General features: G+C 48.1%; 2 protein-coding genes and 1 pseudogene across 7 annotated transcripts in view; 1 reads left to right on the plus strand and 2 right to left on the minus strand.

Moving 5' to 3' along the window:
• The window catches only part of ODF2 (outer dense fiber of sperm tails 2), a 36,765-nt gene extending 16,023 nt beyond the window's left edge, over positions 1-20,742 (minus strand). Inside the window, exons 1-10 of one of the 6 annotated variants that reach the window (XM_055323399.1) lie at positions 20,579-20,662; positions 19,245-19,479; positions 17,844-17,934; positions 16,809-16,925; positions 16,403-16,528; positions 9,230-9,400; positions 8,136-8,296; positions 7,192-7,321; positions 6,437-6,568; positions 1,293-1,364 (exon numbers count right to left, since the gene is read on the minus strand). In XM_055323399.1, coding sequence (XP_055179374.1) covers positions 1,293-1,364; positions 6,437-6,568; positions 7,192-7,321; positions 8,136-8,296; positions 9,230-9,400; positions 16,403-16,528; positions 16,809-16,925; positions 17,844-17,934; positions 19,245-19,276 — 1,032 coding nt within the window. In that variant the 5' untranslated portion in view covers positions 19,277-19,479; positions 20,579-20,662. Of the gene's footprint in view, positions 1-1,292; positions 1,365-6,436; positions 6,569-7,191; positions 7,322-8,135; positions 8,297-9,229; positions 9,401-16,402; positions 16,529-16,808; positions 16,963-17,843; positions 17,936-19,244; positions 19,480-20,578 lie in introns of those variants that run through there. The other 5 variants (XM_055323417.1, XM_055323390.1, XM_055323379.1 and 2 more) reach the window with 5 other exon arrangements.
• On the minus strand, positions 5,218-5,337 carry LOC129518517 (U2 spliceosomal RNA; annotated as a pseudogene).
• A 4,945-nt stretch (positions 20,743-25,687) lies between the features above and the next one.
• LOC129513616 (midkine-like) lies at positions 25,688-26,465 on the plus strand. Its single transcript, XM_055331798.1, has one exon. It carries the CDS (start codon positions 25,722-25,724, stop codon positions 26,148-26,150), a length of 429 nt encoding a protein of 142 aa, XP_055187773.1. The 5' UTR covers positions 25,688-25,721; the 3' UTR covers positions 26,151-26,465.
• Positions 26,466-26,703: the final 238 nt, after the last annotated feature.

A 26,703-nucleotide genomic window follows, 5' to 3' on the forward strand; every position in this document is an offset into this window, starting at 1 on the left:
CCGGATTTTGCAATTTAAAATAATGTTAGGGACGCCTGGGTGGCTCAGTCCGTTAAGCGTTCAAGTCTCAATCTCAGCTCAAGTCTTGATCTCAACGTTGTGAGTTCAAGCCCCATGTTGGGCTCCGTGCTATGGAGCCTACTTAACAAATAATAATATTTAAAAATAAATAGATAGAGGCGCCCGGGTGGCTCAGGCAGTTAAACATCTGACTCTTGCTTTCAGCTCAGGTCATGATTTCAGGGTCATGAAAAGGAGACTGGAGTCAGGCTCCCCCCTCAGTGTGAAGTCTACTTCAAGATTCGCTCCCTCTGCCCCTCCCCCAACTCATGTGTGCCCCCTCTCCTCCGTCACAAATAAATAAATAAATCTCCTCCTCTCTCAAACAAATACATCTTAAAAATAAACGAATAAGTAAAATAATGTTAGCTGTGGAAAACAATGAAAAACAAAAAACATGCTAAAGAATCTCTATAATTAATTCCCCAGCCAAAGACAAATGGCTAATATGCATTAAAAAGTCTTATGCATTTTGTTCCATAACCTTCAATCCCACAACATTTACCATACTGTGCTTAAATCTTCTATATCTTTTGAAAGGGCAGCTTAAAGTTTTAACTTACTGATGTTCATAATTTGATTCCCAGCCTCTCAAACTGAGGAGATAGACTTAGGCATCATCCCCTTCACTGCCAAATCTCCCATCATGATGTTCTGAGAGGCATTAAGGACCAAGGGCCAAACCCTTGGAGACTCACGAGGGCATTCATACCTCAAATGCTCCAAAAGGCTTTGGAGTTAACTCAGTGAACTTTTTGTACAGGTCAGTCAGTCATTTCCCAATTTATCTGGCCTCAGATCACTGCTTGCTGTTAATGGCACCCATTAACATTGTGAGGAACTTAGGGTTCCATGGACCAGACTTTGGAGTATGCCGCCTTGGGAGTGATTTCTAGAAGTGGAACTGTTGAGTCAAAGTCCTTTTTCTAGAAGTGGAACTGTTGAGTCAAAGTCTTTTGAATCCATAATACAAATATGGTTAATTCAAGCAACAGACTCTGATGGTTAGTAAATCCAGCAGCAGCGGTTCTTATGTTGTGTTCAGTGTCGTAGTTCAAGCTAGACAAGCCCAGCGGAGCAGGCAGGATAGGGGACATCAGCCCATTTTACAGATCATGAAACTAAGGCGCAAAGAATTATCAGAGCCAGGCTCCAGCACTACTGCATTGGGCCAGCCCCTCTGCGCACTGTCGCCTATAAGCCACTAGAGCCGGCAGGGGGCGCTGTGTTACCGCTTTCTCTGAGTCCGCCTCCGCCAGCCGTTTTAGTAGAGCTCCTTGCTGCTCCATCAGCCTTTCGGAATCCTTCAAGGGAAGACAGACAGAGCCAAGTGGTTAAGCAATGAACCCAGATGTCTACATCCTCCGGATTCTCTTTCTTTTCCAAAATTTTTATTTCCAATTATAGGAGTCATAAATAAATTGCAATCTCATTATAAAATATTCAGTGAACCAGTAATGCTAAAGTTCCCTCATCCACCTCCAAACCCCACTTTACTGTTACTAGTTTGATTAGGGTCCTGCCCATCCTCTCTCTATGCATTTATATATAGATACACCTAGAGAAATAGCACCTTTTACGGGTCGGGGGGCGGGGAGGAGAAGGATCTATGGGTGATCTTACCAAAATGATAACATATTTCTGTGCTACTACTTGATTTTTTTTAAAAACAGCTCTATTGAGGGGCACCTAGCTGGCTCAGTGTGGGTGGAATGAGTGACTCTTGATCTTGGGGTTGTGAGTTTGAGCCCCACGTTGGGTGTAGATATGACTTAATTTTTTTTTTTTTAAATCTTAAAAACAAACAAACAGGCACGCCTGGGTGGCTCAGTCAGTTAAGCGTCTGCATTCAGCTCAGGTCATGATCTCAGGGTCCTGAGATGGAGACCCAAGGCAGGCTTCCTGCTCAGCGGGGAGTCTGCTTCTCCCTCTCCTTCTGCCTCTCCCCCCTGCTTATGTTCTCTCTCAAATAAATAAAATCTAAAAAACAAACAAACAAACAAATAAACAAGGGCCCCAGGTGGCTCAGTCAGTGAAGTGTCTGCCTTTGGTTCAGGTCATGATCTCTGGGTTCTGAGATAGAGCCCCACATAGGGCTCCCTTCTCAGTGGGAAATCTGTTTCTCCCTCTCCCTCATGTTCTATCTCTCTCCCAAATAAATAAATAAGAATCTTTATTTTTATTTTTTTTAAAGATTTTATTTTATTTATTCATAGAGACAGAGAGAGAGAGAGGCAGAGACACAGGCAGAGGGAGAAGCAGGCACCACACAGAGAGGCTGACGTGGGACTCGATCCCGGGTCTCCAGGATCACGCCCTGGGCCGCAGGCGGCGCTAAACTGCTGCACCACCACGGGGCTGCCCTAAATAAGAATCTTTAAAAAACAAACAGCTTTATTGAGATGAAAATTCGGATACTATGCACAACTCAATGGTTTTTGGCATATTACATTATTAATTTTTTAAATTGTGGTAAAACATTTATAACATAAACCTTGCCAGGGGTACCTGAAAGGCTGAGTCAGTTAAGTATCTGCCTTTGGCTCAGGTCATGATCCCAGGATCCTGGTATGGAGCCTTACATGGGGCTCCCTGCTTACCAGAGTCTGCCTCTCCCTCTGTCCTCCTCGCTGCCCCCCTGTGCTTGCATATTTTCTTTCTTTCTCTCTCTCTCTCTCCTTTTCTCAAATAAATAAATAAAATCATTTTTTAAAAAAAGCAGAACATAAGCCATTTGAACCATTTTTAAGTGTAAATCTCAGTGGCATATAGTACATTCACAATATTGTGCAACCATCACTACTCGCTCGTTCCAGAACATTTTCAATATCCCAAAGGAAAGCCTGTAACTGTTTAAGCAATCTCCATGTCCCCCTCCTCCAGCCACCAGTGATCCCTAAATGCCTTCTCTCTAACATGCCATTGCATTTTTAACCTCTCCCTATGCATAACCTCTGGGTGATGAGGCTATTCCCAGGTTGCACAACTGCAAACACTGTAGCAATGGACAGGCATGTACAGTGTCTCTTTAAGGTTGATACCAAGAGGAGGAATGCCTGGGTCAGGTTTGTGAGCTGAAATGACCTACAAAGTGCCTGCACAGATTTGCATTGCCACAGGCAGGACAGGAGGGCCCTGGGCAGCAGGCTAGTCTTTGCCAGCAGGACTCCTGCTGTTTTAGCTTGCATTTTTCTAATTATTCATATGTTTATCAGTCACTGAGTTCCCTCTTCCCCCAAATGTCTACTCATACCCATCTTCCCAGTAGGCCGTGTCTGTGAACCTTCTCAAGTCTTCTCTAGAGGGGGGCTTGCCCTCCCTTTTCTTCCCAGGCTCACAGGTTCCCTTCACAAGCCAGGACAGGACTGGGAGAGGAGACAAGCCAGCATCGTGGTTTCTCCAACAACAGGAAGAGGCACAGAACACAGGATGAAAGCTTAGGACTGATGCTGCTCTCACTGCCCTTTATGCCATGTCTTCTGAACTTCCAGGGAGACACCACACAAACAGTCTCACCAAATCCCCCATTCTAAGGAGCCATGCACCACACCCATTCTACAGAAGAGATGGAGGCTGGGAGAAGTGAGGTGAGCTGTGTGAGATCACCAACTAGAAATGGCAGAGGTGGGGCCTAAGCCAACTGACTCCACAGCCAGGGCAAACTCCCATCCACTGAGCCTCCCTAGCAAGCACCGAGATTGAGGGGAGGGGGCTCCCATCCCAAGTGACATGGGCAGGAAGAGACGAGAGTCTGGACTGAACAGGGAGCATCTGCTGTGGGTGGGAAGTCCAAACTGGCTGACCCTTCATCTCCAATGAGAGATTCTGGGATCCGAGGACAGTAGACGCTAAGAAGTCAGAAAGGAAAAAACAGGGTAGAAAAAGGTTTCCTGGGGGTCCCAGTCCCAGGACAAACAGCAACAGCACCTACCACTTACCAAGCACCTATCATGTGCCAGGCAGTGTGCCACTCCCTCATCTGTACTCACATGATGCCATATGGAACATGATATTCTCCTTTTACAGGTGGGAAAACTGAGGCCCAGAGAGGTTAAAATTGCCCACCCAAGAACGTTGAGCCAGACATTAAATAAAGATATTATTAATTTTAAGAGAATAATTTAGCTGTAACTAATAAAACTGAAAGAAATATACTCTAGGAACTCTCGGGTACACCAAGACACTGTACATGAATGCCCAAAATAACACCACTTATAACAGCAAATAGAGAATATTTCTCCAACTGAAGAAAGGATAAATTGCGGTATCATCTTAAAATACAACACAGCAGTGAAAATGAACTACCTTAGTCCTTGGGGATAAAAATGGATGAATCTCAAAAATACTGAGGGTACTGAGTGGGGGTGCCTGGGGGGCTCAGTGGGTTAAGTGTGCAACTCTTCATTTTGGCTCAGGGCATGATCACAGGGTCAAGAGATCGAGCCGAGTGTCGGGCTCCACACTCAGTGTGGAGTCCACTTGAGATTTTCACTCTCTCCTTCTCCTTCTGCCCCTCCCCTGCTCCCTCTCTCAAATAAATAAATAAATAAATAAATAAATAAATAAATAAATAAATAAATAAATAAATCGATCTTTTAAAAAATATTGAGGGCAAAAAGAAAACTCTGAAGAATACATGTGGAACAAAATTATTTATGTAAGATTTGATAGCAGGCTAAACAATACTGTTACTCAGGGATGTATATGTAAATAATAAAAATGATAAGATTGGAGATAAAGGATCCCTCTGATAAGCTTATCACCAAAGGAGACAACACAAGGAGGATTTAACTACATGGATAAGATTTTGTTAAAAAAAAAAAAAAAAAAAAAAGATTTTGTTAAGAAAGCCAGCCAGTGACCACACCACTTTATATTATTCTTATTTTTAAAATATTTTTTTGTTCACTTGAGAGACAGCAAGAGCACAAGCAGTGGGGGAAGGTCAGAGGGACAGGGAGAAGCAGACTCCCTGCTGAGTAGGGAGCCTGACACAGGGCTCAACCCCAGGGTCCTGAGACCATGACCTGAGCCGAAGGCAGACATTTAACTGAGTGGGGCACCCAGGTGCCCCACATCTTACTTATTTTAAATACTAATTTCTGGGGGGTCCATGGCTGGCTCAGTCAGTGGAACATGTGACTTAATCTCAGAGTTGTGAGTTCAAGCCCCAGACTGGGTATAGAGCCCACTTAAAAATTAATTAGTTAATTAATTATTAATAATTAAACTGATAAGAATAGATACTAGAGCTTAGCCAAAAGGCCAAGAAACAATTAAATTAAAATATTAAGTAATTTTTAAAAATCCAAACCAGAAGCTGATAATACTAAAAAAGTAAAATAAACTGGGGCACCTGGGTGGCTCAGTTGGTGAAGCCTCTGCCTTCAGCTTGGATCATGATCCTGGGATCAAGCCCTGTGTCAGGCTCCCTGGTCAGTGGGGAGTCTGTTTTTCTCTCTCCTTCTGCCCTGTACAATCTCTCTCTCAGTGTCTCTCTCTCTCTAATAAATAAATAAAATCTTAAAACAAAAACAAAACCGGGATGCCTGGGTGGCTCAGCTGTTGAGCATCTGCCTTTGGCTCACAGTGTGATCCGGGGTGTCATGGGATCGAGTTCCATATGGGGCTCCCTGCATGGAGCCTGCTTCTCCCTCTGCCTATGTGTCTGCCTCTCTTTCTTTATGTCTCTCATGAATAAACAAATAAAATATTTTTAAAAAATGGGGGATCCCAGGGTGACTCAGCGGTTTAGCGCCTGTCTTTGACCCAAGGCGCGATCCTGGAGTCCCGGGATCGAGTCCTGCGTCGGGCTCCCGGCATGGAGCCTGCTTCTCCCTCTGCTTGTGTCTCCTCTGATATATATATCTATCATGAATAAATAAAATCTTTAAAAAATAATAAAAAAACAAAAATAAAAACAAAAAACAAAAAACAACCAAACCATACTACAGTTCCTCTTTTGTTTGAACCCAACAGGGAGACAGCTGTTGATACCCAACAGTTTTTCCAGAATCATTTCCTAATATGGAATATTGTTAGGAACCATCTTTAAAGAACACCAAGTGCAACCCTACAGCTGGCGTTCCCTAGCCCCGAACCAAGGGCCCGGCGCCTCCCTGACACCTCAGCAACTCCTGATGCCATCAGCTCCAGCTTCAATGACCACAGCAGCACCCATGTGCCAGGTGTCCAGCACTTCCCGGGAAGACTGTGGCACATATTCCCATGGCCCCCGCAATGTAGGTGCGGAGTGCACTTTCTTATCACAGATGAGGTCCCGAGGTTCCAAGTGGACGGGCCTGTGGTGCTGCAGGGGTTCAGAGGGAGGGAGGGAGGGCAGGCAGCTGTGGCCAGGAGCTAGGAGCTCACTCACCTCTTTGCAGTGCTGTTCCCGCAGCAGGTCTCGGAGGGTGCGGTTGGTCTCTTCAAATGTGCTCAGCTTCTGCAGGAGAAGTTCCTTCTGCCTCGTCAAGGTGTTGATGTCCGTGCAGGTCATTTGTTTCTCCTGGAAGACAGCAAACAGTCTTACAAGATATAGGGGGAGAAGGGGAGAGACGGTGGGGGGGGTGGGGAGAGAAAGGAGGAGGCAGTGGAGGGAGGCCCCTGGGTGCCAGGAAGCCAGGGTAAGAAACCCTGGGCCGTGTTAACAGGGCCAGAGCAGTCGAGGGCAGGCTTCCTGGAGGAGGTAGGACCTGGAAGGATGGGGGCAGGAGCTGGGTGGGCTGAGAGCAGCAAGTGGGGGAAGGGCTGGGGAGCTCTGTGTGGGCAAGTACAGTGAGGCAGGCTTCCTGGAGGAAGTGGAGGAGGACAACACCTGGTGGCCAATACTCGCAGGAATCAAACTGTGCCTGACACTTGCAGGAATCAAGACTTATGCCTTGACTCACTGTGATCCCAGGAGACCCATGATGAGGTCTCCTCAGAGACCCTGGCCACCAGAGGTCATCCTCGAGGATCAGGCCCCAGAAGTGAGAGTGGGGGTGGGGGGCTGAGGAGTTCACCGTGCCCTCCCCTGGCCCAGAGATGTCATAAAGTCAGCCCGATGACTGCGTAAAGACCCCTCCCCAGCTTGCAACTTGCCCACCTCCGGGCCCAGTCCCAGGCTGGGTGGTTCTGCCCGCCACCTACCGTCTTCAGCTTCCCGATAGTATCCTTCAAAGCCATGACTTGCTTGGCAGCAGCAGCTCCATCCATTTCAGCCTCTACCAGCTTGGACATGAGGCACTCCTTCTCCTGCTGGAGGTGTTTCTTCTGAAGCCTGGGGCCAGAGAGAATAGTGCTCTGTGAGCTCTCCCAGGCCCCGGCCCACCCAGAGCTCTGAAGCTCGCCTCACAATGCCCTGCGAGGCTCATCTCCTGGTCAGGGAACAGTGGGGGAGGGGGAGGGACGGCTCCTAGAGGGCTACCTGGGCACCAGAGCAGGGCCTTCACCTCGGGTAACATTATGCCATCCGTGGCTTTGCTGGCCTCTTGGCCACTAGCATTACCCCTGTCCCTTGCCATCACCCCAGCCTCGTACCCACCACCTTCAGATCTGCTTTTGAGCCATCTCATCTGCTCTTCACACTGGAGCCCAATCTGGCCCCACCACTCTTGGCTTTGAAAACCCTTCCCCGGCTGCTCAATGCAAACTTCACAAAGTGACCTCTGAGAGTGGCCCTTGCCAGCTTCCACAGCCCCCCTGCCCTCTGCCCACCCCTCTCCTGGCACTGGCCTGCTTTCCATCCTTCAGTCGCAAACTGCTTCCCTGGGACCTTCACGGGAGATCCCTGAATGCCTCCTTCCCTGGGACTCCCAGCTATCTTCTGACCATCCTGCAGGGCTTTCCTTAAATGTCGCTTTTTCAAGAAAGGCTTCCCCACCCCCACTGTACCCTGTGGGGTCCTTGTCCCCTCCCCCCCAACACCCAGCGTAAATCACGAGCGCCAACAAGTAACTAGCTTGCGACCGTTGAACGGCTGCGAGTCTGGCCCACGCTGTGACCGGGGGACAGCGCCTGGGCCTGCCTCCATTTCCAGGGCCTGGGACAGGGGCAGGCCAGTGGGAACATCCTCTGGGGCAGGGCCACCTTACATGGTGAAGTCCTTCTCCTCCTTGATGCGCTCGATGTTGTGCCTTAGCACTGTGTTCTCATGCTCAGTCTCGGCCAGCTCGTGGGCCACCTCCTCCAGCTCTTCCTTTCGCTCCTCTAGGAATCTTTTGGCCATCTGGCGCTCACCCTTCTGCATCTTGACCTGTGCAGGAGCACGCAGGCAGGGGCCACTGAGGGGAGGCTCCTCCTCTGCCGCATTGCTAGGTGCATTGCTTTGGACCAGATAAGGGCACCTCTGATTGACCAGATACATAGGTATTTAGGTCCTGTTGGGCACAATCGGAGTTAATCATCACAGAGATGAGGGGCAGACACCATTCATCTCATTTCCTTGTTACTGAGAAAACCGAGTACTGAGAGCCTAAGTGACTTGCTGACTGGGGCTGGAGCCAGGATACAAACCATGTTTCGGCTGGCACACCACAGGAGAGGTGTCACAAAAAGGCCTGCGTTCTGCGGGCTTTGGAGAAAAGTGCTGTGGCCAGGCAGCCAGCCCTAGGTTCTCCAGGTGGGCCTGGTAGCCCCAAATGCAGGGTGAGGAATTAAAGAAACAGGCCACATTAGCAGTCAAGACCTGGATTTCGAGCCAGCTCTGCCACACTCCCGGCTGGGGGACACAGACTTCCAGGTTGTTTCTAATACCATTGTTAGATCCTGTCCAAAGACACAGCCCGCCAACTGAGGACAAACTTTCTCCACCTCTTTGGGACTTTGTTCTCCTTCTAAACTATTATGTCAAATGGGAAACAGAGGTCCCAGTGTCCCAGCCATTTCATCTCCAAAATGGGGACAATACCACCACCAGCTTCATTTATTGTTGTGACATGTCAGACCAGGGCATCCATACAGAGCACCAGGAGGGGTCAGGGCCAGGCCCGGGCTAGGTGCTCTCTGGAGAGGGAGCCCGGGTTGCCCGGGGTACCTCCTCAGAGGCATCTAAAGCCCCAGGAGGCTGCTGAGAAGGATGGGAGGACCCACAGGCGGCAGCCTGAAGGAAGCACTCCACCAGGAACCGAGCTAGGTGGTCCATCACATCCTCAGGGCACTAGCTATTCCAGCCCCCCACCTCCCTCACCTCAGACTTGAGACAACCAACCGCATTCATTAGACTGTCAATCTTCTTATCATAACGGTTCATTTTACAGTGACCCGAGTCGTCATCTTCCGTGGAGAGGTCACTTAACCGCATCACCGAGACCAGCTTTTCTGAAGATGGTGGCGTGATCTCCAGACAATGAGGTGGATTCTGATGCAGAGGAGGGAGAGACATGTGAACTCATAAGGCAAGGCCACAAGCTTTGGTTCCAGCATACCTGCTTGTCCGCTGGAAACAGGAAGAACTAAACCGCTGAGGGCGAACCACAGGGACCAAGGACGGACAACACATCGGGCCCTCTTAATGAAATATTACCTTCCCCATCTCAAGATTCTCTACCAAGAAATAAGCCTGTATTTCAGTGTCAATTTTAAAATAAAGGATAGGGGATCCCTGGGTGGCGCAGCAGTTTGGCGCCTGCCTTTGGCCCAGGGCACGGTCCTGGAGACCCGGGATCGAATCCCACGTCAGGCTCCCGGTGCATGAAGCCTGCTTCTCCCTCTGCCTCTCTCTCTCTCTCTCTGTGCAACTATCATAAATAAAAAGATAAAAATAATCTATTTTTTTAAAAAAATAATAAAAATAAAATAAAATAAAGGATAGAACAGACGGGCAAAAGTAGTAATAATACCCCAAGTCGGGGATCCCTGGGTGGCACAGCGGTTTGGCGCCTGCCTTTGACCCAGGGCACGATCCTGGAGACCCGGAATCGAATCCCACATCGGGTTCCGGTGCATGGAGCCTGCTTCTCCCTCTGCCTGTGTCTCTGCCTCTCTCTCTCTCTATCATAAATAAATAAAAAATAAAAAAAAAAATACCCCAAGTTGGCAAAGGTTTGGGCAATATATATTTTCCTATACCAAGGGTAGAAGGGAAATGTGTCAAAAGTCTTTGAAGTGAATATGAATGCGTGACAGTGGATAGTTGAAAGTAACACAAATCTGCTATAAAAGGTATTTTAGGGACAAGTGGGTAAATTTGAATATGGAGCAGATATATAATAATAAGAAAGTTTTTAGGACTAGTCACTGTTATTTTGGTCATGTAGAAAAATATTAGAAATGGGACGCCTGGGTGGCTCAGCAGTTGAGTGGTTGCCTTTGGCTCAGGCCATGATCCTGGGGTCCCAGGACTGAGTCCTGCATTGGACTCCCTGCGTGGAGCCTGCTTCTCCCTCTGCCTGTGTCTCTGCCTCTCTCTGTGTGTCTCTCATGAATAAATAAATAAAAAGTCTTAGGGGATCCCTGGGTGGCTCAGCGGTTTAGTGTCTGCCTTTGGCCCAGGGCGCGATCCTGGAGTCTCAGGATCGAGTCCCACGTCAGGCTCCCGGCATGGGCCTGCTTCTCCCTCCTCCTGTGTCTCTGCCTCTCTCTCTCTCTCTCTCTATGTCTATCATAAATAAATAAATAAATATTTTTTTAAAAAAATCTTAAAAAAAAGAAAAAAATTAGAAATGCATCCTGAATAATTTAGAGATCAAAGGGTATGAGGTCTGGAATATGTTTATTTAAATATATCAACATAAAAATACATTTTTTAAATAAAATGCATGTGCTCCAATGAAAAGTTTATGGAAAGCTGTATAACACTTTGCTTGTAAGATTCCAGATAGAAAGTTAATACAGCCTGGGAGCCAGGGTTTCCATGGGTTTTTGATATGTTGAACATGACTCAGTCTATTCTGTTGCATTAAGTAATTGCTATTTCTCACTTTCTGTACAGTTCTGTGCTCCTCTTAAGCTTAAAAGCCAACCTTCCAGTTTCCAGGGGAAGAAGAATAAAAGAAGTATTCAGTAAAAGAGTAACTCTCATGCCAAACAAGTAGGACATACAGGGTACGATTTTAAAACTGCATGTGCCCTTCGTCCTGGCAATTCTATTTCTACAGACTTATCAAGAATACCTTCGAATATGAATGAATATTTAAAAGCAAGGCAAGGATAGATACAGATGACAAGATAGTATTAGTTAAATACATCATAGTACAGGGTCATCTGGGTAGCTGTCAGTTAAGCGTCTACCTGGACTCAGGTCATGATCCCAGGGTCCTGAGATCAAGTCCCACATTGGACACCCTGTTCAGTGGGGAGTTTGCTTCTCCCTTTTCCTCTGCCTCTCTCCCCTGCTCATGCTTGCTCTCTCTCTCTCAAATAAATAAAATCTTAAAAATAAATAAATACATCACAGTACAAATACACAATGGAATACTGCCTTAAAAAAAATAACATGCAGTGTAAATATAGCCAAATATATTTTAAAAGAATATGATGAAAAATAAATAAATAAAATTTAAAAAGAATACAATAAGTAAAATACGATCCCATTGTTACAAAAATCAAAACAAGGAGTCTTTTCACAAGAAAAGATCAGGTAGGCTTCCACCTAGAAGTTCCAGAGCTCTTCTCAGAGTGATGGGATGACGGGTGTCTTTTACTTTCTTCCTTGTGGTTTGGATTCTCTAATTTTTCAACAGTGACTATACACTACTTTTTTAAGACAAAAAGTTTGCAATATTTAAAAGGATGATAATAGAACAAAATATAGTATGATGACAATATTTGAAAACCCAAAACTATGCATAGGAAAAAGTGTGACACTAAATATACCAAAATATTAGCAGTTTCAGGAGGGTGGTTCCCCTGGGGAGTGGCAATGATAGCCATCAGGGGAGCACCTGGGTGGCTCAGTGGTTGAGCACCTGCCTCCCCAGAGGGGAGCTTCTGGGGAAGCTGGTGATGACGGGGTTTCTTAAGCGAGGTAGTAGTTACACAGGTGTATTCAGTTTGTAAATATTCATCAATCAAGCAATACACTTCTTATGTGTGTACTTCCCTAGCTTTTCATAAAAAGCTTTTGAAACTTAATAGCAAAAAAAAAAAAAAGAAAGAAACTTAATAGCAGCCACATTAGAGTGGTAAGGTTACAGGTGATGGTCTACTTGTCTGTATTTTCAACTTTCCATAATAAAAATAGATCACTTTTATTTTTTTTAAAGATTTATTTATTTATTTATTTATTCATGAGAGACACACACACAGAGAGAGAGAGAGAGAGAGAGAGAGAGAGAGAGAGAGAGGCAGAGACACAGGCAGAGGGAGAAGTAGGCTCCACACGGGACTCGATCCCAGGTCTCCAGGATCAGGCTTTGGGCTGAAGGTGGCACTAAACCGCTGAGCCATCTGGGCTGCCCTAGATCACTTTTAATAATAGGGTAGAGAGGGGGATCCCTGGGTGGCTCAGCAGTTCAGTGCCTGCCTTTGGCCCAGGGCATGATCCTGGAGTCCCGGGATCGAGTCCCGCATCAGGCTCCTAGCATGGAGCCTGCTTCTCCCTCTGCCTGTGTCTCTGCCTCTCTCTATGTATATCATGAATAAATAAATAAAATCTTTATTTTTTTTTAAATCTTTAAAAAATATAATAATAATAATAGGGTAGAGAAAAATCCCAGACCTCTTTTCTCCCCACGATGATCAATCTTCTATACTAGAAGGGGTATTAAAAAATCAAACAAGGGATCCCTGGGTGGCGCAGCGGTTTGGCGCCTGCCTTTGGCCCAGGGCGCGATCCTGGAGACCCGGGATCGAATCCCATATCGGGCTCCTGGTGCATGGAGCCTGCTTCTCCCTCTCCCTGTGTCTCTGCCTCTCTCTCTCTCTCTCTCTCTCTCTCTCTCTCTCTCTGTGACTATCATAAATAAATATTTAAAAAAAAAAAAAATCAAACAAGAGTGATGCCCGAGTGGCTCGGAGGTTGGGCGGCTGCCTTTGGCTCAGGGCATGATCCCGGACTCCCGGGTTCGTGTCCCACATCAGGCTCACTGCATGGAGCCTGCTTCTCCTTCTGCCTGTGTCTCTGCCTCTCTCTTTCTGTGTCTCTCATGAACAAATAAATAAAAATCTTTAAAAAAAAATCAAACAAGAATCTCCACATGTACATAGCAGCTTCTGGGGTCCATGTCCAGCTCACTCAATATTTCCTCCTTGTAGGGTCTCTCTCCCTTGTCCAAAATGGAAAGGGCCAGGGTAGCCTTTTCCCAGAAACATAAAACACCACTGAGAAGAGGGAAAGGCACTGGCTTAAGAGGGCAGAATGAAATACAGCTGCTACTTGAGAAATAAGTCACTTCTCTGGGCTCCTCCATTTCTAGAATTCTGTGGCTCTAGGACTGAAAGTGGACATTGAGCTTTCCAAGGGGTACCACAGCTCCTAGCAACCTAGGTCAACAGGGACATCAATTTCCATAGTGGTATCTTCAATGTATACTTCAAAGCTACTAAGTCTTTTCTGTTTTTTTAAAAAGCATATTTTTTAAAGATTTTTTTAATGTAATCTCTACCACTAATGTGGAGCGTGAAGATCAAGAGTCACACACTCCACCAACTGAGCCAGCCAAGTGCCCCTCAAAATCATTTTTTTTTAATTTTTTATTTATTTATGATAGTCACAGAGAGAGAGAGAGAGAGGCAGAGGCACAGGCAGAAGGAGAAGCAGGCTCCATGCACCGGGAGCCCGATATGGGATTCGATCCCGGGTCTCCAGGATCGCGCCCTGGGCCAAAGGCAGGCGCTAAACCACTGCGCCACCCAGGGATCCCCTCAAAATCATTTTTAATTGTATGCTTGCTTTAATGAAATTCAAGCAGACCATAAAAAAATAAATCATTAAAGCCCCCTACACCCCAGAAGTAATCACTATTTATTACTTCTTGTACATCTTTCCAGAAAGTGTTATGCATAAACAAACACATGTATATACACATGGATACAGATGTCCTTTTTATTTCTTTTTTTTAAAGTAATTTCTATGCCCAGACTCATAATAACTCCAAGATTAAGAGTAGTATGCTCTTCAGACTATGCCAGCCAAATGCCCCACAGATGTTCTTTTTTGCACAAATAGGGCCAAACTCTACATGATGTGTGGCTCCGTGCTTCATTATCATATATAAATATCTACCTTTGGTTGTATGGATGTACATTGTATGGATGTATCATAATTCACCAGTACCCTCCTAATAAACATTTGGGTTTTTCCAGTTTTTCTCTCTTACAAATATCTTTATACATGATCCCTGTACTCTTCTGTGGTTTTTTTAAGGATAATTTCCTAAGTATAAAACTACAGAATCAGGGATCCCTGGGTGGCTCAGCAGTTTAGTAGTGTCTGCCTTTGGCCCAGGGCATGATCCTGGGGTCCTGGGATCAGGTGCTGCATTGAGCTCCCTGCATGGAGCCTGCTTCTCCCTCTGCCTGTGTCTCTGCCTTTCTCTCTCTCTCTCTGTGTCTCTCATGAATAAATAAATAAAAACTTAAAAACAAACAAACAAACAAAAAACACCCTACAGAATCAATTCCTAAACATAAAATGATAGCATCCCTGGGTGCCTGGCTGGTTCGGTCAGGGGAACATATAACTTTTGATCTCAGGGGTTGTGTGCTCAAGTCCCAAGTGGGGTACAGAGATGACTTGAACATTTAAAAATCTGAAAAAAAAAATTTAAAAACAACTATAGCATCAATGTTTAGATAAATGCTCTAGAGCCATTAAATGGTTTCACCATCCTCTCCAGTCTAATAAGGTTTGCTGATTTTTCATATGCTTGCCAACAGGAGATACCAATGAGCTTTCCAATTACATTCATTCAACAAAAATTAGGACTTGTGTTTGTTTTCAAAATATAGCTGTTTTTTGGGCAGCTCGGGTGGCTCAGCAGTTTAGCATCACCTTCGGCCCAGGATGTGATCCTGGGAACCCGGGATCAAGTCCCATGTCGCACTCCCTGCACAGAGCCTGCTTCTCCCTCTGCCTGTGTCTCTGCCTCTGCCTCTCTCTCTCTCTCTCTCTCTCTCTCTCTGTGTCTCTGTCTCTCGTGAATAAATAAAATCTTTAAAAAAATTAAATAAAAAATAAAAAATAAAATATAGCTATTTTTCATTTACATCTCAGTGATTATTAGGGAGGTACATGTGAAAAATGGAAGACAGCATTTTAATTCCAATCTTTTATGTGTATTTATATATATATGTACGTGTATACATATATGTGTGTGTGTGTGTGTGTGTACTGTGTCCGTACACACACACACACACACACACACACACACACACACTGGTCAGAACACTTTTCACTTATTCCCTAGAATACCCCGTACTCCCTTTGTCTCTTAGCTAAAACTGGTAAATCAGGGAGTCACACTCGTGAAGTAGAACTTCAGAGTAATTACTTTTATTTTTTATTTCTAATTTTAAAAGTAATCAACTATCGGCAAAAGACTGAATGTTTTGGAATGGACCAGGCATCATCATCTCAAAGCAGCCTCAGGTCCTTTTTACTTGTCCCGATAATGAGTTCTTTGTCTAAAATGCAGCCAAAACGTCTTGTCTCATCGCTAAGGTTTCTCATTGTAATTGACTAGAAGGTAAGCCTAAGGAAGGTACACCTGCCAGTCTGTAGCTGTCACCCCAGCGCCTGGCAGCATCTGGCACAAGTCTCTAGAAACATAAGCTACAAGAATTACTGCATGGATGGATGGATGGATGGATGGATGGATGGATGGATGGATGGACGGACAGACAAGCAAAACATGTTGAGGCATAGCTAAAAAAAAAAAAAAGGACAGTTATTCTCTTGGCACTTTGACAACTAATATGGAAGGCAAGAGATTAATTCCAAAAGTGGTTTTGATGACATCTGTGGAATACATGTGTGATCTCTTACAGGGACTACCTCAAAGGGGTGGTGTTTTCTTAGATATGCACCTGGTCTATATCTGTTTGGTTACGCTTCAGATACTATCACAGTTACATGGGAAAAGACATGTGGCTCTGCACATATAGATCAGAGGCCAAGGGTACATCCTCTAGAATGAGACCTCCCTCAGCCCTGACTCCAAATCTGCTACTTTCTCTAGGACTTCATCTCTCTGAACCTTGGTCTCCTCATCTGTCCATGAGGAGAGCAAGAACCACCACATCACAGTGTTATAAGGACTCAAAAACATTCGCGTACTTCCAGGGTTGAGCCAGACACTCAGTAAACAGGACCTAGTGGGACGTCTCTAAGAGCTACAGCCAACTCTGAGTCATACCGAGTTTGAGGCCTGCTAGAACCTGACCAGTCCGAGAAGAAAAGCCTGAACAAGAATGAGCCTACCTCCCACTTGCATCCCACATGCCGGGCGGATGATTTTCCAGGGGGCATCCAAGGTACCTTGGTTTTCACCCGGACACTCCGCCGCACATTCACGGTGTCCCCTTTCATTCCGCGCTTATGAGATTTCTGTGGAAAGGGACAAACCCAGGGTCACTTCCCCACACAGCTGGCCGTGGTCTCACTCCAGTGGCATCCACTTCCAACTCTGCAGGGGAGTCTCTTCTGACTAAGGCTACTGCTGCCATTTCTGGATGACAGTGCTGCCTGCCTTCCAACCAGGCAGCTGACCACTGAAAGCAAGTACATTTGTCTCCCAAACCTTTGGAGTTTGAAGCACGAGGAGGCCATGCTGGGCAGTGTCACCCTGCTCCACAGCCTTCACCTCGCCCGACCGGCATGCTCCTACCTGGCTGTTGGTTGCTGATGGTTTCGGGAGTTTTTTTATGTGGACGTGGACGGGAGTGTTTTCATCCACATGAACATGTAAGGGGGGAGTTGAAGAGCGGTCCTTCATGGTTCGCTTCTGGCAGGCAGGGAAGGATAACACAAAAAAGGTTGATCTGTGGATGAGTAAACTGGCATGAAGAACAGCGCTCACAGCCTCTGGGGGCCACTGAAAGCCTAGCCACCAAGCGAGCAGGACAGCTACCAACTATGGGCATGCAGGCAGGAATCAAGGCAGCAGTGCCATTCAGCAGATGCCCGTAGAGATCCCAGCCGAAGACTACCTGGAAGATCTAGGTCTGCTCGAGAGAGCGGTCTGCAAGACCTGCGGGTTCCACCAAAGAGCCTGAACCCAAGCCCCAGGGTCCTCAGAACTGACTCTCCTTCCCAGCCTGCTGGAAGGCATAGCTCCTCTGGAGATTTAGTGAGCACAGCTGGAAAGCAGAGGAATCCTTCTGCCCCAGAATCTGAGCTGGGCATGCAGATTAGCATAGGAGACACACAAAATGGTTAGAGTGCAGACTAAATCCCTGCACACTAACACACTAAATGGTTAGAGGCAGTAGGCAGGTAAAAGATGGGGAAAATGGACAGCTAAAGGAAGCACTGAGATAAGAAGGTTGTAGAGATTCAGAAGAGAGTACAAGCAGGGCAGAACCCCAGCTACACAGCCCTTGCCCACCATCTGCAACTATACCCTCCCCATTCTTTTACTTTTCTCTTATCGTCTTCTTTTTTTGGGAAAATGTGTTCTCAGGACTTCTGGAATTTGGAAGAATTAGGTTAAGACAACTTCCTCACACCCAGCAGCCGTACCGCAGGCAAAAAACAAAATAAAAACAAAAAAACCCAATCAGCAGGATATGCACGAAAGCACCTAGCAGAGCACTAGGCCACAGCGGTGCCAGCAGGGAAAGGCAGCCCCTGGAAAAGGTGTACAAAAGCATTTCTGGTGGGGCCACAGACCGGAGGGCTGCTCCGTGTGCACGTCACCTACCGTCACAGTCACACTGGGTGCGCCACAAGGTGTCCTCAAGACCTTTTTCTGCGTGAGACTTGTTACTCCGTTCTTCCCACACGATGGAAACCTGCACCCAGGCACAAGAACCAGATTATAAGCAGAAAACTAGGGCTCTTCTATTTCTTAGATCTCCCGAAATTACACACAAGTTCACGGCTAGGAGAACCAGTCTGGAATCACTCGGCTCCCTTTACTGGGCCACCGAACACACATGGTGTGCCCAGCAGGGGGATGGAAACAGGGGGTGATGGGCATTCGCAGAGCTGGCCTCTTAACCTCTGCCGTCACATCACACGTATTGTGACCTTTTGCTGAAAAGCCCAGCAGTCATCTGGTCTGTCAGGTGACAAAAAAGCAGGCAGCACGGGAGCAACAGGCAAGGTATTAGTTTGGCCAAGTGTGAAAGTGCCCAGGACTGCACCTGGCGCAGAGGTGGCCCTGGAGAAATGCTTTGTGACAGACATAAAAAGAGCAGCAGGCCCAGGAACAAAGTCCCTATGACTCAAATTCATAAAATTAATAGTCAAATCTTCAAGTCAGATGATGGAAAGTTACTATGTCCCCAAATATTCTACTTGCTACCCTTTAAAATCCTGGGAAGCAGGGTTATTTTTGTTTTGGAGAGGTTTTTTTTTTTTTTAAATACTATGTGTAATTCATCACATTCATACATAAATAGCCCCCATCACCAGATTTGCAAATACAGCAAAAGTTTAATCCCCAACGTTTGGCAGCAAAGCATCCAAGAATTCCATGATGGAAAGGGACTTGGAAAATTCTTTTGATCCATCCCGCTACCTCCAGACACCCTCCAAATAGGACTTCACCCTCCCCACAAATCCTTAGGGGAGAATAACGCAACCTAAAAATGCAACCTAAATAAAAATGCTCGAGCACTTTCGCATGCATCCTGCTGTAAGTGTATCACACCTTGATGAAAAAATGTATTTACTGCTCCCTACTCATCATTTTAGGTGAGGAATACCAAGTCTGAGCAGACAGGTTTTTTTGTTTTTGTTCCCTGGCCCCTCACTTAAAAGCCAACAGATCTGGGAAATCTGTCTCCCCTTGTGGGCTTGCCATCAAATCACCTGGACTGCACTAACACCTTGTTAACTGCCACCTCCACCTCCTACATTGGGGTTATTTATTTACACGTAGCTTCCTTTCAAAAAGGACCTGGGGAGGGAGGGCCGGGATTGCCAGTGAAAACTTTTTTCCTCCTTCCCTTTAAAAAATGACTTCAACGTTTTGATCCAGACCTTCAATACACAGAATGGGGAACCTGAAATGAGAAGCCTCCAGAGAGCCTGGCCTGGGGGTCCCTGGCCACCTTTCCCTGCCCTTCTGCAGAGGCGCCCCCCACATTGGCAGTACCTGGGGGAGCCGCCTGAGGATGAGGCAGACATGGCTAGGCATCAAAGCCGCAAAGGTGGGCAATTGGGTCAGCAGGCTCTGCTCAGGGGGACCCAGAGGGGCTTGTCAATGAGAATCTCAGGGGCCCGGCATCAAACGTCCTCTTTGAGGGGAGGAGGGTGGAAGCTTTGGGGGTGGCAGTTGGATGAAAACTTGGGAGGTGCTCCTCTACTGTCCAAGTCGCACAGCAACTGTCCTGCCAAAGTGGAGGGAGATAGGAGAGGCTGAGCGACATGCGGGCCGGCGGGTTGGTGGCCGGTGGGTGGGTGGGGAGCACAGAGGGAGCTCCCCTCCCCGGGGAGGGGCGGAGAGCGGAACTTAGGGGGCAAGGACCACCACGCCCAGGCCCCACCCAGGAGCGAAGGTGGGTGGGCCACCAGAGGGAAAACCTGAGTGCCGGCAGGCGTGCTTGGAGGGCGGGCACAGCTAGGCCCCCAAGCGGGCCCTAAAGGGCCGAACCCAGCGCAGGGAGCTGGAGGGATATTCGGGGCGGGGCCAGGGCCACAGTCTCCTAGGAGAGGGGCGTTCCCGGGAGAACAGAAGCCCGGAGGACCTGCAGTATTGGAAGGCGGGAGGGGCGGCGGCTGCAAGGGAAAGGGGCGCGCGGCCGCAACTCGGTACCCCCGACCGCCGCGGGAAATTCCTCCCAGGCGCAGCAGCCGGCGGCCACTGGGATTTAGCGTCCGAGTAGGAGCGGGTCAGAGGCGGGGTGGTGCGCGGGCGGGGGCACCCCCCTCGCCCCGGTGAGGCCCCCCGGACGGGTGATCCCGCTGCCGGGGTCCGCCGGCCGGCAGGGCCGCGGGGTGGGGCAGCGCCGCCTACGAGGCGCGGACAAGCAACTGCCCGGCCGAGGGCCGCCGCGAGGGAGACGCGGCCGGGGCGACGCCCACCGGCGGGCAGGGGCCGCGGGGCCAGTCTCCGTCGGGGGGAGGAGGGACGACCACCCACCAGCGGGCAGGAGGAAACCAGGTTCTGCCCATAGAGAGAAGGGTGAGGCCCTGCCGGGGGGCGGCAGGGCAGCGAGTCGAGTCCTGCCGGAGGCCAGGTCAGGGGGAGGGGCCGGCCCGCCCGTTAGCCGGAGGAGGAGAAGGCCCGCGCCGGGGGGCGGGGCAGGGGCCACATTCCGACGGGAACCGGACGAGCGCGCCCGGAGCTGGCGGCGGGGGCGGCGGGGGCGGCGGGGCGGGGGGCGGCGGGGGCCGGGGCGGGGGCCGTGCCGCCCGTGGGGACCGGGCCCGCCGGTGGCCGCAGAGCGCCCGGAGCGCCCGGGGTCCCGCCTGCCGGCGGCCTCTCACCAGGAGCGACACGGCTGCGCCCAGAAACGTCTCCTTATGAAGTCGTTGAAGTCGGAGGCCAGGGTCGTGCCATGGAGACGCCGCGGCGGATGCAGTCCGGCTCCCGCGGCGACTCCTCCCCGCTTCCGCCTCCTTTTCCGACACCCGGTCGGCAGCTCGCCCATTGGCCAGTTCAAACCCCCCCGGGAGCCTCTCGGGTTTCGCCATTTAGGCCCAGCCCCCGGCGTCACAGAGACGCCCCGCCCCGCCCGGAGCTCCGCCCACGCCCAGGCCACGCGTCCCGTCGCCGTGGAGACGCGCGACGCCACCGGAGGGCCTCGCCTCTGCTGGCCCCGCCGTTCCCGGCCCCGCTGACCCTGCGCCATTTTTACCCGAGCGTGGTTCTCCTCGAGTTCCCTAACTCGAAGGAGCGCTGAGACTCTATCCTGGGCCCACTGATGCGTGTTTGGAACCTGGGTTTCAGACGGGGGGACAAGGAACCCATTTGTGGCTGGAGCTACGCGCTGCTTCTGGAAATCCAGCCCTGTCAATACCTCACCCACACTCTCCCTCTCCCACAGCGCCTCCTCGGCCCGCCCCTCAGCGCCCTCCAGCACACCGGGTGCTGCTGTGTGTTACAGACCTACTTTGATGAGGTTCTCGCTGGGCCGCCATCTTCTCAACTATGCTTCTCTGTCGACCAATCAAGGGGGGCTGTCACGTGGCTGCTCCCCGCGCCGCCCTGGATTCCGGGCGCCTTTAACATCCTCAGGCCAACCGGGCCTCAATCCCTCGGCGTCCTCACGTCCATGACTTTCCCCTGCACCTCAGCCATGTACCCACAGGGCCACACAACTGGTCCACGTGAAATCTCAAATTCCAGCTTCCCACCCACTACCCCCTCCACATAGTACCTGCTTTTCTGGCTTCCCTTTCATCGGCTAAGGCTCACCACATCCATTCCCCCGTGTTAGAAGGCCTTCCCCGTCCGTTCATTTTCTCCCTGAGGTTCTGCAAGGATGATACCCACACATCATTGCCTCCACCTTCACCTGAGCCCTCACCACCACTTAGAATTGTTCCACTTGTCCCTAGATCCGTCTCCCCAAGTGGCTTTTCCAGACCTCTGCCTCTTACCATATTCCAACTCTCCTTTTTCATAGAGAAAAAAAAAAAGCCATCAAGTAGAATTCCCTCTACCTTCTCCCTAGTCACCCTCAGCTTTAACTTCTCCCATCCTTTAATTCTCCTCCCTTCAAAGGAAGGGATATCCTTCTTGCTGCTCAAGGTAATCTTCTTGCTGCCACACCCAGGTTAAATACCTGCGGAAACATGTCTTGCTACTCCCAGCACAGAACTGATCATTTCTCAGTGCTCCCACATCCATTGAACCCATATTAAGTTCCTACTATGTGCTAAGCCCAGTTCCAGAGGCACTAGACCAACACACACTACCTAGTCTCTGAGGAGCCCACCGCAAATCTCTCTGACCTGACCAGATAACATGGCCAAGGCTTTGCCCCACCCACCCACAAAGGATTTTGCCTATGTAGTTTTGTCCTCTCTTCACCATCTGAAGAGGGTCATTGCCTGCCAGTGCAGTTCTTTGGGGATTTTGTGATGGAGAATGTGTGAATGGACAGAATTGAGAGGTCAACACACACACACACATAGCGCTGGGTGACAGGAAGAAGCAGGAAAAGTTCTTCAGAAAATAGGAGAGGGTGAGGTGGCCGAAGGGACACTTGTAGTGTGTGGAAGATATGGGATGGAGAAGAGAAGGGGAATATTTAAAAGGATCGCAGTGGTCTGGGTATCTATCCCTTGAGAAATGCAAGAAAAGAACTTGAGTTATTCTGATATTATTTTGGATTGCTGGATGATATCTTCTGAATGCAAACCACTTTGAGCCTGGCTAGGATTGGCCACTTTTTTAAAAGAGCAATGCCCAGCACTGACAAGGACATTGGGGAAAAAGCAGTCTCATTGTTGCTGGTAGGATTAAAAACTGATGTAATCTGGGGTGCCTGGGTGTCTCAGCCAGTCAGGCATCTGTCTTGGGCTCAGGTCATGATCCCAGGATCTTGGGATCGAGCCCTACTTGTGGCTCCCTGCTCTGCAGAGAACTGCTCCCTCTCCCTCTTCAGCTCCCCCTGCTTATACTCTCTCTCTCAAATAAAATCTTTTTTAAAAAATTGATGTATGGGATGCCTGGGTGGCTCAGCAGTTAAGTATCTGCTTTCAGCCCAGGGCGTGATCCTGGAGTCCCAGGATTGAGTCCCACATTAGGCTCCCTGCATAGAGCCTGCTTCTCCCTCTGCCTGTGTCTCTGCCTCTCTCTGTGTGTCTCTCATGAATAAATAAATAAAATCTTAAAAAAATTTTACATAATCTTTTGACAGAACAACTGGACATTATATTTTGATAAACCTTTGGGACGCCTGGGTGGCTTAGCAGTGGAGCGTCTGCTCAGCTCAGGGTATGATCCTGGGATGTGGGATCGAGTCCCACATCAGCCTCATTGTGGGGAGCCTGCTTCTCCCTCTTCCTATGTCTCTGCCTCTCTCTGTCTCTCATGAATAAATAAAATCTTTAAAAAAAAGAATCTTAGAAAATAATAAAATGAAAAAACACATAAATAGAAAAGAAAATCTTAAAGACTAATAACTTCTTAGACCAGTTGTTTATATATATGTGGGTATGTGTATATATAATTTTTTAAAAGATTTTATTTTGAAGCAATCTCTACACTCAATGTGTAAGAGTAAAGCTCAAAATCACAATCCTCCCCCCAAAAAAAATAAAATAAAAAATTCACGACCCCAAGATCAAGAGTCATGTGCTGTACCAACTGAACCATCAGGCTCCCCTAGGAATGAATTTTAACATAAGAAAGTAGGCAAATATTTAGACATTAAAGAGGAATTTCCTTTCAGCCTTTTTTCCCCCTCAATTGTCTTTAGACTGACCCCTCCTTACCTTCTCAAGAGGTTGAGAAACTCAGGGAAAGGCGAAAGAGGTGTCCCTTGGGCTTGCTTGTAGCCCAGGCAAAAAAAAAAAAAGGGCTCCTCATGGCTCAGGAAGTCTTATTGGGGTTGGAGCAAGAGCCAATTAGTAATACACAATATGCATTTGTACAGTGCACACCCTGTGTATATTATTTCTCTCTAGAGGCTGGTGCAAGGATGAGTAGCACAGTGCAGTTACAAATAGAGTAGTCAGAAGAAAACAATCAGTGATTCCTTTGACATCAGTCTCAGCAACATTTTTCTCAATATGTCTCCCAAGCAGGGGAAACACAAGTAAAAATTAACTCTTGGAACTACTCCAAAATAAAAAAGCTTTTGCACAGTGGAAAAAGAGAGAGAGAGAGAAAGAGAGGGAAGACACCACCACCAACAAAAAAAAAAGACAAACTAGGGGATCCCTGGGTGGCTCAGAGGTTTTGCTCCTGCCCTCGGCCCAGGGCGTGATCCTGGAGTCCCAGGATTGAGTCCCACATCAGGCTCCCTGTGAGGAGCCTTGCTTCTCCCTCTGCCTATGTCTCTGCCTCTCTCTGTCTCTGTCTTTCATGAATAAATAAATAAATCTTAAAAAAAAAAGACAAACTCTGAATGGGAAAAGATATTTGCAAATGATATACCCAATGAGGGGTTAATATCCAAAAATATAAAGAACTCATACCATTCAACACCAAAAAATCAAAATAAGCGAATTAAAAGATAGGCAGAGGGTCTAAATAGACATTTTCCCAAAGAAGACATACATATGGCCCACAAACACGTGAAAAGATGCTCAACATCACTCATCATCAGGGAAATGTAAATTAAAATATCAGTGAGGGGTGCCTGGGTGGCTCATCGCTCGGCACCCAGTGCAGTCAGCTTGGGATTTTCTCCCTCTGCCCTTCCTACCACCACCCTACCTTGCCCACCTTGACTCACAATAAACAAACAAACAAAATCTCAAAACCTCAATGAGATGTCACATATGTCAGGATGTAGTTACCAAAAAGACAAGAAATAAGTGTTGGTGGGGATCCCTGGGTGGCGCAGCGGTTTGGTGCCTGCCTTTGGCCCAGGGCGCAATCCTGGAGACCCGGGATCGAATCCCACATCGGGCTCCCGGTGCATGGAGCCTGCTTCTCCCTCTGCCTGTGTCTCTGCCTCTCTCTCTCTCTCTCTCTCTCTCTCTCTCTCTCTGTGACTATCATAAATAAATAAATTTAAAAAAAATAAAAAAAAAAAGAAATAAGTGTTGGTGAGGGTGTGAGAAAAAAGGAACCTTCATACACTGTTGCTGGGAAAGTAAATTGTAAATTGGTGCAGCCACTATAGAAAACAGTATAGAGGTTCCTTAAAAAATTAAAAATAGGGCCCATGGTTGGCTCAATTGGTAAAGCATGCAGCTCTTAATCTCAGGGTTGTAATTTTAAGCCCTATATTGTAGGTAATTACTTAAAATATTTTGGGACACTTGGGTGGCTCAGTGATTGAGCATCTACCTTTTGCTCAGGTCATGATCCTGGAATCCCGAGATCAAGTCCCACATCAGGCTCCCTGCGTGGAGCCTGCTTCTCTCTCTGCCTGTGTCTCTGCCTCTCTCTCTGTCTCTTGAATAAATAAATAAAAATCTTAAAAAAAAAAAACAACAAAAAACCCTAATCTCTATACCTAACATGGGGCTTGAACATACAACCCCAAGATCAAGATTTGCATGCTCTACTGACAGAGCCAGCCAGGCATCCCGATAATGTGTAAGTATTTTTGCAAAGCAATATGTTTATTGTCAGAAAAAAATTAACAGATTACAAACTTGAAGATAATCATGAGGTATTGGCAGAAAAAACAGGTTGAGGTTGTAAACTGTAAAGTGTAAGGCTTGTGCAAGTGTTTGGGAGGCTGGGGAGAAATCTATCTAGAAATTCATAGGGAAGGGGTACCTGGGTGGCTCAGTGGTTGAGCATCTCAGGTCGTGATCCCACATCAGGTTCCCAGCAGGGAGCCTGCTTTTCCTTCTGCTTATGTCTCTGCCTCTCTCTGTGCTTCTCTCATGAATAAATGAATAAAATCTTAAAAAAAAAAAAAAAAAAAAGAAAGAAAGAAAGAAAGAAAGATCAGGTCCCGGCGCGGGAGGGAGCGCAGCACCACGGGCAGCGAGCGAGATGCAGCTCCGAGGCTTCCTCCTCCACGCCCTCCTCACCCTGCTGGCGCTCCCCGCCGCGGTGGCCAAAAGGAAAGACAAAGTGACAAAGGGCGGCCCGGGGAGCGAGTGCGCGGAGTGGACCTGGGAGCCCTGCACCCCCAGCAGCAAGGACTGCGGCGTGGGTTGCCGCGAGGGTACCTGCGGGGCCCAGACCCAGCGCATCCGGTGCCGGGTGCCTTGCAATTGGAAGGAGTTCAGAGCGGACTGCAAGTACGAGTTTGAGAACTGGGGGGCGTGTGACAGGGGCTCGGGCACCAAAGCGCGCCAAGGCACCCCCAAGAAGGCGCGGTACAATGCCCAGTGCCAGGAGACCATCCGCGTGACCAAGCCCTGCACCCCCAAGACCAAAGCCAAGGCCAAAGCCAAGAAAGGGAAGGGAAAGGACTAGCAGCCAGGTCTGGATGCCCAGGAGCCCGGGCCGGTGCCCTCCCTCCCGCAGGCCCAGGATCTAACTACCAGTGCCTTTTGTCTCCTCGTTAGCTTTATCAGTCATACCCTGCTTCTTCCCTTTCATTCCTCCACCAGCACCCCCAAGTGTCCCCGACGGGGAGGGACAGGGGATTGTGGACAGCTTGAGCCTCCTGCCCCAGAGGGATGTGATTCCCGGTACCCCCTTTTGTTCTTCCCCACAAAGATGCCATTACTAAGAAATAAATAAACCGTCGTTTTTTGTTTTTCCCAATAAAAGCTTTTCCTTTAATATAAAAAAGAAGAAAGATTAGATAGATGATAGATAGATAGATAGATAGATAGATAGATGATAGATAAATTCTTAGAGAAGGAGTGCTGGATGGCTCAGTCAGTTAAGTATCTGCCTTTGGCTCAGGTCACCATATCAGAATCCTAGGATCAAGTCCCATGTCCCTCAGGCTCCTTGCTCAGGACAGAGTCTGCTTCTCCTCCCCCTGTACCTCTCCCTCCTGCTTGTGCGCTCTCCCTCA

The sequence above is a fragment of the Nyctereutes procyonoides genome, unplaced genomic scaffold (genome assembly GCF_905146905.1).
Source record: "Nyctereutes procyonoides isolate TBG_1078 unplaced genomic scaffold, NYPRO_anot_genome, whole genome shotgun sequence".
Classification (NCBI taxonomy): Eukaryota; Metazoa; Chordata; class Mammalia; order Carnivora; family Canidae; genus Nyctereutes; species Nyctereutes procyonoides.